This window comes from Emys orbicularis, chromosome 10, assembly GCF_028017835.1.
Source record: "Emys orbicularis isolate rEmyOrb1 chromosome 10, rEmyOrb1.hap1, whole genome shotgun sequence".
NCBI classification, from domain to species: domain Eukaryota; kingdom Metazoa; phylum Chordata; order Testudines; family Emydidae; genus Emys; species Emys orbicularis.
The window spans coordinates 88,869,992-88,886,059 of record NC_088692.1 but is presented as its reverse complement, the minus strand read 5'-3'; the positions used below and the strand labels follow the sequence as shown (position 1 = coordinate 88,886,059).

The window sequence follows — 16,068 nt, the reverse complement described above, 5'->3', positions numbered from 1 at the left end:
AAGGACCGGGCCCATCTGCCAGACAACGCCTGGGTTACTCTCTTCATAGGGTTCAGCTGTACTTGCCTCACTCCAGCGCCCAACTTCCCAGCTGGTCATTACTGTGGCTGCTCTGGTAGCAGGGAGCAATAGGAAAGAATCCTCCTTTGTTTCTGCCTCCTGCCGCTGCTGCTCTGGAAGGCTGGGCGTGGGGAGAGACGTTCCACGGTCTCCAGCCCTGTTAGTAAATATCCTCTGGGTGCCCCATGGGGAGCTCTCATCCGGGCCCGCGCTTTCGTTTGGGCCTGCGCGGGTGGCCCCAGGCACATCAGAAAACACATCCTTTCTATAATGAGTCATCTTGATTTCATTTGCTTCCCTCTCAGCCCACCATGCTGTGGTTAACTCGGCTGGCAAAGCAGAAAGTGTCCCTTCTGGACCAGCTGTGGGGTTTGGATCTGAGGATACTGGCACGGCTGGTGCTTGGGCACCCTGGTGGGCTCGATTGTTTGATGTAAGTGTCCTGCTTTCTTGTGTGGATGGCTCATGCACATGGGGAGGCGTGGACCTCAGCGGGGGAAGAGCTGTCATGGCGGCTGCTCGCGTATCATGCGTCTGTGAAACAGCATTGAAATCATCTAGCTGCTTCTGTACATCCTCTGCACGGGATGTATGGTCATCCGGTTCCTTGTTATCTGACTTATATGAACCCATAGCAGGGTGAGTGTCTTCACTAGTGCCTCTTGTTTCCTGCTCAGATCTGTGTTCAGTGGAGAGGAAAGGGGTGTCTTTAGCTGCAGGATGCAGCGGCTCATTTGTCGTTGGCTGGGGAGGCAGGTTATGTGGGGGCCTGTTCATGTCTGCACTCTCTGCTGTTGCGGTTATACCGGCCTGTGCTTTTTCATCTTCGGTTTTGGAGTCAGTGTCACCATCATCGATGAGGACCAAATGCATTTCATTGGTATCTTCCTGGCCTGGCTGGGCAATACCAGCCAAGCCATCATCTTCCCTGTCATTGTTAGCAGGAACCTCTGTGCTTTTACCATCCTCTTCTCTGCTTCCAGGCTCTCCTGTACTTCCCCAAATGTCATACATCTCTTCTCCACCAGCACTGCCCTTGTCAACAGGCAGTGGTGGAGTGGGGATGGCCAGATAAGGATAACTGATAGAGGGGATGGTGACTGTCGCATCCTCTTCAGAAATGGTCCTTGTCAGCAGGACTCCTCGGGTCTTATCAGTGGGCAGATTATCCTGGCTGTTTATAGAATAAAGGCTTGTTCCATTCTCAGTGGATGGATGATCTTTGGAAAGTGGCGTATGCATTTCCTCCTCCTCATCTCCAATGTAGGAGGGGGTTATGTAGTGGGCAGTAGCTGTCCCGATATCCTCATGTTCTTCAGTTATACTGAAGAGAGTTTTATTGTCTCCAACACCAGCTTTTTCCTTTTCTTCATTATGCACATCTGCAGAAGTATTTGTCTCACTTCTTGCTGAGTTTCCTTCACTGGGTTCTCCTTCTGGTTTTACATTATACGGAATGTTAGGAGACATTTCATTAGAAGCCTCGCCCTCAGCATCTGGTTTAAACCCCTCACTCTTGATGTCTTTCTCACCCAGGGGATCATAGGACAGATCTTCATGGAAATTGATAAAATTATAATCATAGTAAAAATCATCCACAAACACATTTCCCTTTTTGTTACTGCTGCTTGAAAAATCTTCCTCTGTGATGACATTCTCGTCTTTGGATTTTGGATTATTCGGAATTGAGGGGCTGAAGTGGGAAATGTGATGATTGGGAATGTAATTTATTTCATTAAATAGTTCTCTGCTTGAAGATCCGCTGCCAGACCAGTCAGTGTTGGCATTTTCTATTTTCTTCTGGCATTGCTTCAGGGAGCAAGTAGTTTCTGACAGTGGTCTCTGTGTAAGATCACAAGTTGTCCTAGTATTGTTACTGCAATAAACAAGGCGTCTTTGTGTTCCGTTTCCACATGTTACTGAGCACTAGAGAAGAAAAAGAAATGAAAATATCAAACGAGAGCATGAGAAACAGTAGTCAGTAAATGATAGTAAGGATGTGTATTATCATACAACCAAGGGAGTGGCTATGCAAATGAGATGATTTAATATTTGCATGGGCGTGGCTATGCTAATATCAGTGCTAGCTCTCTGAGCCTGTAAAGCCAGAAGCCAGAAAACACTTGAACTGAGCAGCCTGCTCAGGCAATTAATAAAAATTCCGTACCTTCTCCAACCAACTTGACTCAGGAGTGTTTTACTAAATATTATGGCACTTCGTTCTGCTGGGTAGATATACAGTACCGAGAAATCTATATATTACAAAAAAAGTCTGGTAGTGAGACTATAATTAAGAGTCATTCATATTTCCGTTACAAACCACTTTTCTGGTGTATTTATATCTCGGCCTATTTTGCTTCAGGCTGAAACTTGGCCTACATGCCGGCCAGAAAGTTTTCTTGGAGTTGGGGTTTGTGGAGAGGACTGGATAAGATGATCTAATAGCCCCAACTGCAGTTGCCATGAATTCTGGCCCTTCTCATGAAAGAGATTGTTAAATAAAGGGGTGATAACATGGGTGTGGGCCTGGTAAATGGAAAACCAAGGATTAATAAGACGTTTTGTTGAGGAAAAGCACATAATGGACCCATTGACATTATTCAGTATAAAAGAGACCCACAAACAGGAAATAAGGTCAGTGAAATTATCCTACCTAATATGTAAGTCATAATTCCATTAAGATCACACTTGATCTGAATGAGCCACAGATCGTTGTGCTTAATTATAACTGATTTATGTAGCATTAGTCCTGTATTACCAAGTCCCTTACATAATCAAACTAGAAAGGCAAACCTAAGCCCAGGGGATTTCAATAGAAATACCATCTATTTGGGTTGACAGTATATCAGTTTGGGCAAAAGGTTAATTTACAGCGACCAAAGCAAGGCAATCCGAATTCAAGGTGAATTGCACAGATTAAGTTCTCAGACTATTTGCAGAGTTTATAAGTAGGGTCTGGCCAAGCAGTGCGTGGGGGCAGACCCATGTGAACGGGTGTGTGTGTGGATGGGGGTGGGTACGTTACATATGTGCAAAGGTCATTAGGTGCCAACTTTGTGCTTCCGCAGTTCCCCATGCTGCTGGGGGCCTAGCTAGCCCTTGGCACATATTAACGGCACTCTGAGGGACCAATAAGGCAGCTGGGGCGTGAAGTGAGTGGAGTGGAGGTCACATCCTCTCCCGAGGGCACACAGTGCGGGAGTTGGTTATGCGGATGTGCACAGAGCCGGCACACTGGCGGTCTATCCTGGGTGCTCGCCCACACTGGAGAAATCCTAGTTGCCCAGTGAGGGCTGTGATTTGTACCATTCGTGTCACTGGCCCATACACTAAAAAGGACAAATGTATTAATATCTTCAATCAAAATATGGGGAAAGCAGGCCCGTTCTCACGAACATACTAAGCCAGAGTTCAAGACTGTGTTTCTACTGCAATGGTTGAGGAGAGAGGAAGATTGGCCCAATGATTAGGGCACAAGCCTTACTTAATTCCCTGCTCTGTCCCAGACTGCCAGTGTGACCCTGGGTAAGTCACTTAGTCTCTTGGTGCCTCAGTTTCCCATCTGTACAATGGGGATAACAGCACTGCCTTACCTCATAGGAGTGTTGTGAGGATAAATACACTGCAAATTGTGAGGTGCCCAGATACTGTGGTGAAGGGGGGCAGTGTGAATAACTTGGATGGATGGACAAGTAGGGTGACATTGTGGTGGGGGATCTTTATTCTGGCTTTATGTGCATATGATGCTTAATGCTTTGGGGAAAACACTGGTTTCTTGAACTCTGTTCTCAGCATGTCAGAGAAGGATTTTCAAAAACTTTTTTGGTTGTAAATGTAAATCAATTCATGATTTTCTAATTTTGCTCTCCCCATTGGGAAACCGAGGGCCAGGCCTGGACTAGCAAAGAGCTTATGGTCCCCACTATGATTCCAGCTGGCTCCTGTGTGGGAGGACAGACCCAGTGAAGCATCTTCCCCATCCTTGGCCAGCCCCAAGGTTCCCGGCATTTATTAATTGCTGACTCAGCAGCTTACAGCCTCTGCCTGAGTATCAAAAGGCAGGACTGAGCCTTTGTTTACTGTAGGTTACAGGCTCTTGGGAAATGTAAAATATGAGTGAATCTGGGGTAAGGAATGTGCTTGGCATAAGGAGCAGTTTATTTATAACAACAAGTGCTCATTGCCAGACATTTATACCAGCGACTGAAGGGCCCCCCCACAGCCGAAATGCCACCGAAGACCCGGACCACCGCCAGGTGAGTACAAGCGCTGCAGCTCCCCCGCTTTGCCCCAGGCCCCCTGAATCCTCTGGGTGGCCCTGCATGACCCCCAAGTCTTTTTCAGAGTAAGTTCTTCCCGGGCTAGCAGTCCCTATCCTGTAAATATGGCTTGCGTTCTTTGTTTCTAGCTGCATGACTTTGCGTTTGGCTATGTTGCAATGAATATTGTTTGCTTGCATTCAGTTTACAAAGTGATCTGGATTGTTTTGGATCACTGACCTGTCTTCTTCATTATTTACCACTCCCCCAGTCTCTGTGTCATCTGCAAATTTTATCAGGAATGATTTTATGTTTTCTTCCAGATTGCTGATAAAAATGTGAAATAGCGAAGGGCCAAGAACTGTTCCCTGTGGGACCCACTGCAAACACACCCACTCAGTGATGATTCCCTGTTTACAATTACATTTTGAGACCTATCATTAGCCTGTTTTTATCCATTTAATGTATGCCACATAGATTTTGGATTATTCCAGTTTCTTAATCAAAATGGCATGTGGTAACTTGTTAAACGCCTTACAGAAGTCTACGTATATTACAACAACACTATTACCATTATCAGCCAAACTTGTAATTTCATCAAAAAAAATATCAAACATAAACCCATATTTGGCATAGATAATATTACCCTCATTTAATTCTCTATTAATTGAGTACCATATCAACTGTTGCATTATTTTGCCCAGGATCAATGTTAGGTTGGCAGGTCTATAAATACCCAGTTCTTCCAATTGACCCTTTTAAAATATTGGCACAACTTTAGCTCTCTTCCTGCCTTCTGGAACTTCCACAGTGTTCCAAGACATATTGAAAATCCCATATCTGGTCCAGAGGGCTCCTCAGCCAGCCCCTTTTAAACTTTTAGATGCAAGTTATCCAGACGTGTTGACCTGAGTTACTCTTGAAATGGAAAGTATTTTATCATCATCTGATATGAATACTTCATCTGTCGTCCGTCCCCCCCCGCCCAACAGAAATATTTATTGAACACTTCTGCTTATTTTGCATTATTATGGTCAATTCTACCATCTCCATCTAGCAATGGAGTAACCACTGTTAGGATTACTTTTGTTTCTAGTACATTTTAATAAATCTCTTTGTTATTGTCTTTAACTCTGCTGGCCATAAAGGGCTACTTGTATCCTTTTGCTTCCCTTATCAATTTTCTACAATTCATGTTTCTAATTTATATTAATTGCTATAAATGTCCCCTTTCTCCCCTTTTTTATATATATAAATTTTTTATAGCTGCTTTCACTTCCCCTCTAAGACAAGTTGGTTTTTTGATCAGTGAAGCCTTCTTTCTTGATTGTGGAATTGTGGCTTTTGGGGCATCTAGTAAAACGTTTCCTTAAACAGTTCCCAATTATCATTTACATTCTTCTGTTCACCTTTTCATTCTGTTGTGCTTTTGGTAAACAATTTAAAACCAAAACTTATTTTTAAGCTGGATAGTTTTAATATGATTTTTTAAAATTTGAAATTATGATTTTTAGTTAAAAATCCAATCTGTGATCAAAGCTGGCAATACAAAAAAAAAAAAAAAAAAGGTTATATTTTAATTAAAATGTATGTATATATATATATATATATATGGACATTTTTAATGAAAATGTAACTTTTTGGAAATTTATATACATAATGAAAAATTCCATTTTTGAAAAATAGCCAAATGTTAAAGAAAAAAATATTTTACAGAAAATAAACTCTTGCTTTGCCACCAGCTTTGGCTGACCTAGGTCTTTGCCAAACTCCTCCCACGTCCCCAAACCTCCCCATTCTTATGAGAACCCCTCTGCTAGCTCAATTTACTTGGCTGATTCATCTGATTAAATAGCCATTAATAGCAGGGCATCATGTAAGCTGATCAGTGAACAGTCTGTGCAGCTCTGAATAGTCATACACTCTAGCCTGCTCCCTTGTTTAAAAGTGAAGTGTCGATTTCCTCATGACCATATATGACAGTGTATGTACAGAGCAGTTAACCACTCACAGACAAGGGTCTGTCTACACAGCAATTACAAACCGGCAGCAGGTCCATGCCAGCTGACTCAGGCTTGTGGGTTTTGGGCTAAGGAGCTATTTAACTGCGGTGTAGATGTTCAGGCTCGTGCTGGAGTCCAGGCTGTAGGATCCTCTGATGTGAGAAGGTCCCAGAGCTTGGGCTGCAGCCTGACCCTGAAGGTCTAGACTGCAATTAAACAGCCCCTGAGCCCGAGTCCCTTAGCCGGAGTCAGCTGGCATAGGCCAGCTGTAGTGTAGACATACCCTTAGTGCAGTGTTTCCCAAACTTGGGACGTCGTTTGTTCAGGGAAAGCCCCTGGCGGGCCTGGCCGGTTTGTTTACCTGCCGCATCCGCAGGTTCGGCCGATCGCAGCTCCCACTGGCCGCGGTTCGCCGCTCCAGGCCAATGGGGGCGGCGGCCAGCACATCCCTCGGCCCGCGCTGCTCCCAGCCGCTCCCATTGGCCTGGAGTAGCGAACAGTGGCCCTTGGGAGCCGCGATCGGCTGAAGCTGCGGATGCGGCAGGTAAACAAACTGGCCTGGCCCGCCAGGAGCTTTCCCTACACAAGCGGCATCCCAAGTTTGGGAAACACTGCCTTAGTGTGTACACACATACAAACTCTCATGACTTCCCAAAAACTCCGTGTTGCAGTGGGCTCAAAACATTTGCAGGATTCTGCCAAAGTTTAGGGTGGAAACTCGTGGTGCTGCGAAATATTTAAAAGGCTTTAAAAGCTTTTCTTTCTGTCAATCTAATTCTTTGCACTAAGCACTGAGTATTTACGAGTCCCTGATGGAGGAAACAGCCAAATTTGAAGAAGGAAAAAAGATTATAACAGCCTCAGGGTGATTCTTTATTTTAAGATCTGTCTGGGTCACAAACCTGCCTTTCACTTGATCTGGTTTTTATAATTGCAGCTCCTCAAAAAAAGAGAGAATTAAAATGAATTTTAATGTTTAAATTGTCAGGACTCCAACTATTTCCAGGAATGTCTGACAGGTGGAGTTTGAATGAGAGCTAGACACCTCCTGCCCCTCCCCCAACCTGAGTTTTCTGTCTGAATTCCTCTCCTTCCCCCCTCTTTAAAATGGTTTAATCTGAGCCAGCCCCTGTGTAAAGTGTTTCACTGCTGAGATTGTTCTAGGATGTAGTGATTCCCCAGAGAATTCTTAATGAGGGCCCTGTGCTTTGCATGTGAGTGCGGTAATGAACAAGCCACCTGAATCAAGGATTAGTTCTCTAAGCCGGTGGGTCTCAACTTTTTTTCATTTTCGAATGGAGGTGCGGACCCCTTTGGAAATCTTAGACATAGTCTGAGGACCCCCAAGGGTCCATGCACCACAGGTTGAAAACCATGGTTCTACGGTAATGACAACCTTTCGCAGACCCCTTAGCCATAGTCTGCAGATCCCCAGGGACTGAGAACCACTGGACCCCGGCTGAGAACCACTACTCTAAAATTCACTGTGGTTCCAGCAGAGCCCAGTGTTCCCTGAGCATGTGTCTCTAAGTGACCCTTCAAGCTTCCCAAGGACCTGAGACTAATGTGCTCTTTACCCTTTAACTTTCTCACCTCAGACCAGTTGCCCATGGCCCATTGAGCAGGACAGAGGATCTCCCTATTACAGGGCGCAGCGGCGTCTGGCTTGGAGAGATGCTGACATTCGGTGTGCTGCAAAGCCCGCTGTTCGTCCAGCCACACACTTTGAATGCAAAGGACCGTCCTCTTCATGAGCCCAGCTTCACCACAAGTGGCAGAGCATTTCTGCCACTCGCCAACCCACCACCTAGGAAAATGAAAAGGGGAAAAGGTGGGAGCTGAAGTGAGCATTCATATTAGCAGGTTTGTTGCTAGCCACAATGCAGTGTCTATCCTCCTTGATAAAGCCACACACTCAGTGTTACAGACACGTCCACATCTCCACGTTCTCAGCTGGATTTCAAACACTCCAAGCAGCACGGGCACTGGGAGCCTGGAGTGTGGTTTAGGTGTAAAGACAGAAGCCGTTTGCAAAGCAGAGGCTAGTTGGGACTGCTCTCCTGCTCTTCTATCTAGAGGTCAGAGAGGTGGGGGTCGCTAGGGAAACTTGGCTCCTGATCAGGGTTTTGGATTTCAACCTTCCCAAAAGTTCAGGGCATTGGGATTCAGGATCTGTGCTTGAGATTATCTGCAGTACTGTGTGGCATGAGTTGTCATCTATAGAGCAGCATGCGAGTTCATGGCCCTTTCCAGCAAGGTCTGAACCCAGAGGAGCTCAGACCCAGCACCTCTTAACTTCCATTGATTTCAATAGGAATTAGGCACCTAAATACCTTTGAGGATCTGTCTACAGGCCCAAGCTGCAAATGCCTATTCACAGGGACATCAGTGAGGCTCTGCATAGGAGCAAAAGGTCTCTTGTATGGATCCAGTTGCAGGATTGGGGCCATAGTTCTTACCAGATGCCAGGGTGGAGGGAGTCAGATGCAGAATCATGGAGTCCAGTGGTCACTTTTATACAGACAGGCCAGCGCCCAGGCTGCTGTAGGTAAGCGTAGCTCTGCTGACTTCAGATGCTAATTTGCACCAGCTGAGGCTCTGCCCTCCTGCAGCCACTCTGTTAAGTAGTGAGAGCATCCAGGGCTGGATGAGAATGAGAAGATGGGAAAGCAAAGGAAAGCAAACCTGGCTGGGCAGGGCTCTTCGCTACACGTCCTCTGCTTGTCGTCGGGTCGGGTTAATGAGTCACAGTACCGCTCCTCCACTATCCCAGCCATCTTTTCCACACAGTGCACGATCTGTCTCTGAACACCTGGCGACAGAGAAAGGCAGCAAACACGGGTTCAGTTTGGCAAGCAGGGCCCTCACTGAAAATGGCTTTGGCGTGTCAAGAGCTGAGTGTTTGAGCTGCACACCTGCAGGTAGCTGTTACAATCAGCCCCCTTGACAGGGGGCTCGAGGCATGGAATGTTATAATGAAGTGGCCTCGGAATGAAATGATTTGGGCCTCAGGTCAGCAGATGTCAGGTTAGATTGCAGCGCTCCAAGACACACATGCACAGCACTTATCATAAAGTACGAACAACCAGCGCCTTTGTCTGACTTTCCCTTTGTTAGCCAGTCTGCCGGCAGCTCCCTCCCTCAACTCCCTAATTTAAATCAACCAAAAAAGTAGCCTCTAAAAAATAAAAAATGAAAGATAATAATGCTGACTATGTAGGAGGAATAAAATGAACTCCCCACAATACAGCCTTTAAAATGGTAAGCTACAAAAACATCAGTCAGGCACTGGCGTAGTGTGGTTTTTATTCTCTTGTTTCATTAACCCCAAGGTGTTTGGCCATTAAAAATCCATTGCTAACATGTTACAGGAGGCCTTCATATAACCTGACTTACTAAGAAGAAAAGAAAAAATCCTTAAAAATTAAATGACTTGAAAAGTCTGTTTCTGCAGTTTGTCCGTGATGCCTGCCCAGAATCTTTCATATCGTTCATGAAACTCACAAATTGTCAACTTTCTGCTAGCAGTCACTTCATTTTGCTCCCTCTCTCACTCATCTGCACTGGACCAGCTTGTTGGCGGAACAATGCTTGCATTGTCCATGGATGTGAAACGGGCAGGAGGAAGCCCAATACGTGATATGTTATCACGATCAGATTTCTGGAACTGCACAGTGCTGGAAAAGAATCCTGGATACACATCTCCCACTGGTCGGTGCAGCGTGGAAGTGAAGGGTTAGAAATAGTACCAATCCACCCAGGGCACTGAGTCTCTAAAGTAAAAAACACAGCAGGCAATGCAAGATTTTCCCCAGGGAAGCAGGATGTGTTATCTGTTTGGCTGGAATGAGATAAATTCTTAGATTCTGACTTTAGATCCAATCTAGGGCACTCCAAGCAGAAACCTATAGATCAACAGTAGAAAGATCTTGTAAATGTGTAGCTGTCAAAAAAAAAGAAAGAAAGAACTAAATGTGTCAGATTATATTTTGCCAACTCACTTTCAAAGCTCAGGGTGGTCAGGTAATAACACAGAATAAGCAAGGACATTTAAGTTCCCTGGTCCCTTGAATACAGTAGGTATTTAAACAAATCAGAGTTTGCTCAATAATGTAAAATGAATATAATTTGCCTCATTACACTTTAATCTTCACTCTGAGTGAAACTTCACATTCCATGTGTTCTGTTAATCCATTCCGAAAGAGTGAAGCATACATTTCTCAGTCTAGCTGACTTTTCATAGAAGTGTAGGACTGGAAGGGACCTCAACAGGTCATCTAGTCCAGTCCTCTGCACTCAAGGCAGGACAAAGTATTGTATTTCAGTTTAAGGAAAACAAGGAAGAAAGAGCAAATATCAAGTCTCCAGGAGAGAATGAATACCTGTATTGTGGCTCACTCTGTTACCGTCTGTATCTGCACGCAGCCCATGTGGTAGCTGCCTCACAGTTGCCTCTGCAGCAGTCAGAGAGGCCATTCTACTTTAAAGTTCCAGCACACAAAGAAATGGACTGCTACTCTCTTGTTTTAATTGCACAATGTGCAGGTTTCGCTAATGGAAAAGCTCTCTGCAATGTGGTTTAGCAATAAGGTAAATTACACACAGCCTCTTCTGGCTGGGGGTGCATAAACTGACTCTCTCAATGCAGAGCATTTCTGAACAGTAGAGCCTCAGAAACAGTGTAGGTAGCATGATCTATACCTGCCACCATCTCCATTGGACCCCCGGGGATAGGCTCCCCATGTCATGCATCTGGTGCAGTAATAAAGGTATTTCTGTAACATAGTGTAATTATGATAAGAACTCCAATGGGGGAGTGCAAGTTTCCCTACATGAAATCCTGGCCCCACTGAAGTCAATGGGAGTGTTGCTTAATTTTTCAGACCCTCCAGCTTATTTTAACACAATTGTTTGCACGAACAAACATGTATCTATCCACTTACTCATAACCTTGACTAGCTAAAATAGGAAGCATCTGGTGAAAGGATAAGAAAGATCCCCTGCTGACTCTTCCTGCAATGGGCATGTTGTTCATTATTACCTATGACAACATTGTGTATGACAAACTTCATTTCCTTTCGATTATAAACAAGTTGAAACATTAAAAAAACAAAAAACCCAGCTGTGAACCAATCTCTCTGCAGGTGGAGGGAGCTCACCATTCAAGGAGCTGGAGGGTTTCTCAACTTCCAATCATTGATAGTTTTTGATCCTTTGTACATATTATTTAATTGCCAATTGTAAGCAAGGCACGAGAAGTAATTCTTCCGCTCTACTCCACGCTGATTAGGCCTCAGCTGGAGTATTATTGTGTCCAGTTCTGGATGCCACATTTCAGGAATGATGTGGATAAATTGGAGAAAGTCCAGAGAAGAGCAATAAAAATTATTAAAGGTCTAGAACACATGACCTATGAGGGAAGATTGAAAAAATTGGGTTTGTTTTGTCTGGAGAAGAGAAGATTGAGAGGGGACATGATAACAGTTTTCAAGTACACAAAAGGTTGTTATAAGGAGGAGGGAGAAAAATGGTTCTCCTTAACCTCTGAGGATAGGACAAGAAACAATGGACTTAAATTGCAGCAAGGGCGGTTTAGGTTGGACATTAGGAAAAACTTCCTAACTGTCAGGGTGGTTAAGCATTGGGATAAATTGCCCAGGGAGGTTGTGGAATCTCCATCTTTGGAGATTTTAAAGAGCAGGTTAGACAAACACCTGTCAGGGATGGTCTGACAATACTTAGTCCTGCCATGAGTGCAGGGGACTGGACTAGATGACCTCTTGAGGTCCCTTCCAGGCCTATGATTCTATGAACATCTGCCTTTGTATACACAACCCAAAACGGCACCAGCCTTTCCTCCATCCATATTCTATTTCAACCTCATGTCTGGTTTGTTGCCCACTGTCACCTCTAACAATCTCAGCATCTTGACTTTCTAGGTGTCTCCCTTCTATCAAGTATAAGAGTTTGGGGTTATTTCCCCCTACATGTATAGTTTGCATGTTTCCTAGTTGAGTTTCAATTTATTATTTTTCTGCCAGTGCGTCTGATTCCTCTAAACTGGCTCACAATCATTTTGCTGCTTCTATTTGTTTATGCAGAACTAGCACACTCAAGAACATTGACTAGTTGAGTGTTTTTTCCCCGATGAAAAATCTTTGTGTTCAAAACTAGCTAAGGACCCCAGTATCTGGTAGGTGAGCAGAGAGCTCAGCTTATCATGGGAGCTGTGTGCCAGCCCTCCGTGTATTGCCGGATTTGCTAATCTCACCAATAAGCATCTATATACGCCAGTGTGAGACCGTGAAGTGACCGGTGCTCTGCTGAGTTACACCAGATGAGCACCCCTCCCTCAGTCACCTACACTAGATTCTTCATGCAGCCTTGGTCGCCTCTGAAATGACAAAGGCCATGACCGGTGCTCTGCTGAGTTACACCAGATGAGCACCCCTCCCTCAGTCACCTACACTAGATTCTTCATGCAGCCTTGGTCGCCTCTGAAATGACAAAGGCCATGGCTCCCACAGTAAACGCTCGTTAGGCCCAGACCACAACTCCATAAACTACAGGTTACAATAAAAATAAAAATCCCCAGTTCAACACCTGCTTGCTTTGTCCCCCAGCAGGCAGCAGATTTCATTTCCTCGAGGGGGTGACCTTTGCCCTTCAGAGCAGGACCAGTGAATTTAATAGGATCACAAGATGGTGTCACACTGTTTGCACAAGCAGTCCCATTAACAGCATGGCCGGCTTAGCCTCTAACCCTAACCTCTTTCCTTAGCTGGGAAAGGGAGTAATTCATTACTACATGGGAACCAAAACAGAATGTACTGCAAGGTACAAGGGTCTGAAATTACTAGCAGGCGAGGATACTGTTTCAGAAAGGTGACTGTATATCAATGTACATGTTCCTTTCAGCCCCTTTTCCCAGAAGCTACGAGAACCAGAAAGAAAGAACATGCTTTCTGACATGGAGACACTTCCTTGGTGTAAAAAAATAAATAAATCAGCAGTTCACAGTGCTCAGTAAGACCAACCAGGGCTTTGGAGTCTTTCTGAGAAAGGCCTGGAGTGCAGAACAGCCAGGTGGGCAGGACAAAACACTGGTAAAAGTTGAAATGATCAATACACATTGCAGGGAACGTTGTCATGCCCTTGTAGTGACTGGTCATTTTCTGCTAGGTAAGCTCAGGGTGTGGAAATGGATCCAGGACTCTAGTGTTTGAATCAGTGCAGCCTGGGTTGGTGATGGAAGCAAGGGATCTGGGAAGCACAAGGAGAAATCCACCTGCACTGGGCTGATAAGAAGCGGGTTAGATGTTCTGCGGGTGTAGCTATAGGGGGGACAGTTAAGAAGATGCTGGGTTTTAGTGATCACAGGTGAGAACAACAGACCAGTAAATAACTCCTCTGTGTTCCTATAGCATTTCCATTTGAGGAGCTCAAAGCACTTTACAAACACTAATCAATGGAGTCTCCCAAGACCTTTTAGTGCATGTGATTATTAGCTCCATCCTCCAGACAGGGAAGCTGAGGTTCAAGGAGGTTAAGTGATTTGTTCCAGAGCTGGAAACAGACACCAGGTCTCTTGACTCCCACTTCTGCCCTTGAACCACAGCCTCATCCTTCCTGTCTACGCCGAAAGTAGAAATGATGTCAAAAGCACTAGCTTGTCCAACCACTGAACTGCAGGGTAGAGATTAAACCACGTCAAGAACCCTTGCTAGACTCCAAGGTTACCTTAATCTCAACTAACTGCAATGAGCCTCATGGGCCTTCTCTGTGCCACAATGGCTGATGATCTATCTCTGCGTTTAAACAGTTCAGAGCCACAAGCCTGGTATAAAACAGACATGTTCTCTTTGCTAGCAAATTGCAGCCATTGCCACATTCACTCGGTGATTCCTCAGTGCTGGTATTTCTGGCATCTGACTTGCACCTTTCATCTCACACATACTGGCCTGTGGCATTGCTGGATGAATTAGGCAGGGAGGAGAGGCAGAGAATAGCTCCTTTGGACAGACAGAGTTTTACACTCAACAGTGACAGAAAAGAAAATTATCTCCCTCGGTGAAGAGTCCAATGGAATTTACGAGGGACGAACCCAACAGGGGTGTGTAGAAATGATGCTAAGTACATGCAGGGCCAGGTCCTCAGTGTGTGTAAATAGGTGTAGCTCCACCGACCGACAATGAAGCGCTGCTGATTTACACCAGTGGTGGGCCACAGACTTTTAATAGAGAATTATACTGTGTCCTTTCGATCAGTTTTTGAACCATCCTAAAAGAGAGTGAAATAATAATAATAATGATCCCCAGCTCTTAGCTAGCACTTTTCATCAGCAGAGCTCAAAACGTTTTACAAAGTATCAGGTCAGCATCGTTATCATGATCCACGTGTGACAGATAGGGAAACTGAGGCACAGAGCAGGGCTGTGACTTGCCCAAGGTCACCCAGCAGGCCAGCAGCAGAGCCAGGAAGGAACCCAGGTCTTAATAAATTCTATAGGGCGGTTCAGAGAACCTACAGAAAGGCTGTCGTTTTCCGCTGCATTTTCTAGAGCTTTTCCACTCAGTTGGGCTGAGAGCTCAGTGGGGTGTTAGAAGATGCTGTGGGCTAGATTCTGCTCTGGAGACCCATCCAGCTGTAGGGGCATTTCATGCACAACGCCTCCAGGAGAAGCTGGTTTCTGGCTTCTTGTTTGAGAGGGTGCAGCTACGCTCTCCCTGGGAGGGGCCAGCTCGAGGAACCTTAGCTGGGCAGAGTTAATCACCTTGCTTTAAGCTCCCTCTGTTCCTCTGGGGGGAAAGGGGGGAGAATTTAGGGCTATCAGTGGTGTTAGACTCATGTCATTGTGCTGCCAGAATGCAAGGGCTGGCATGGCCCCTGGCCCCAGCGCATGGGAGGGGCTGGAGAAAGCAAAAAGTGCCTCTGTGCTAACAGTTCTGCACAGAGGTGAAGTACGAGTGAGCCCTAGATATTCGTATTATTTATCATTAATCATGTTTACTACAGTAGTGTCTACAGGTTAACCAGGAACGGGGCCCTGTTGTGTGGAAATGGCAGTGATTCTCAAAGCAGCGCTTTCAATCGTATAGCGTACCTCGTGGTCTCCGAATAAGCCCTCCCAGCCTGAGACACCTACCACAAGCCGACTGTAAGCAGTGGACTTTACCACTGTCCGAGTGAGCAGTGAAGATCTCACCCGCGTGTCTGCTGTGAAATGCTAACCCCTCTGGTAGTAGTATTGTTACGGCTGAGCTGAGTGGAAACCGTCAGTACCCCACACTCCCTTATTCTGTTGAGCTGCTGCAGTGTGTGACGGTGCTCAGGGCTCGCGCTTCGGTTCTGCTGGGGTTAGGGCCTATCTACAAGCTGTCAAAAGCATCCAAGATTCCCTGCAAATAAGGAAGAGATGTGGAGGCTCATTTAATGTTCGAATGAGAACCATACTCCAGGGACCCACTAGCATGCAGCCCTGACGTCTCCCAATTGGCAGGCTGGTAGCCTGTGTCTGTGATTGGATATTGTTTTTTACAGATGCACTTTTGGCAACAGTCTCAAAAAAAAAAAAAAAAAAAAGTTTGACTGGCAAGAAACCAGCTCTTGCTTTGTTGGCACTCTCAGCGAATGGCTAAATCATCTGACAGCCTCCTGTGTCCATTCGGCAGCGCTGGTGGGGAGAAGCAGCTAAGGATGAACTCACGTTCCACAAGCTGCTAAGATACCGTGGTTTTTTTTTTTTA

The 16,068-nt window shown here is 45.4% G+C and overlaps 1 protein-coding gene across 1 annotated transcript in view; it reads right to left on the bottom strand.

Moving 5' to 3' along the window:
• Positions 1-16,068, bottom strand: part of ADAMTS7 (ADAM metallopeptidase with thrombospondin type 1 motif 7) — a 135,436-nt gene that overhangs the window by 48,337 nt on the left and 71,031 nt on the right. Inside the window, exons 17-19 of the mRNA XM_065412189.1 lie at positions 9,008-9,134; positions 7,916-8,129; positions 67-1,986 (exon numbers count right to left, since the gene is read on the bottom strand). Of these exons, the coding sequence (XP_065268261.1) occupies positions 67-1,986; positions 7,916-8,129; positions 9,008-9,134 (2,261 nt within the window). The remainder of the gene's footprint in view (positions 1-66; positions 1,987-7,915; positions 8,130-9,007; positions 9,135-16,068) is intronic.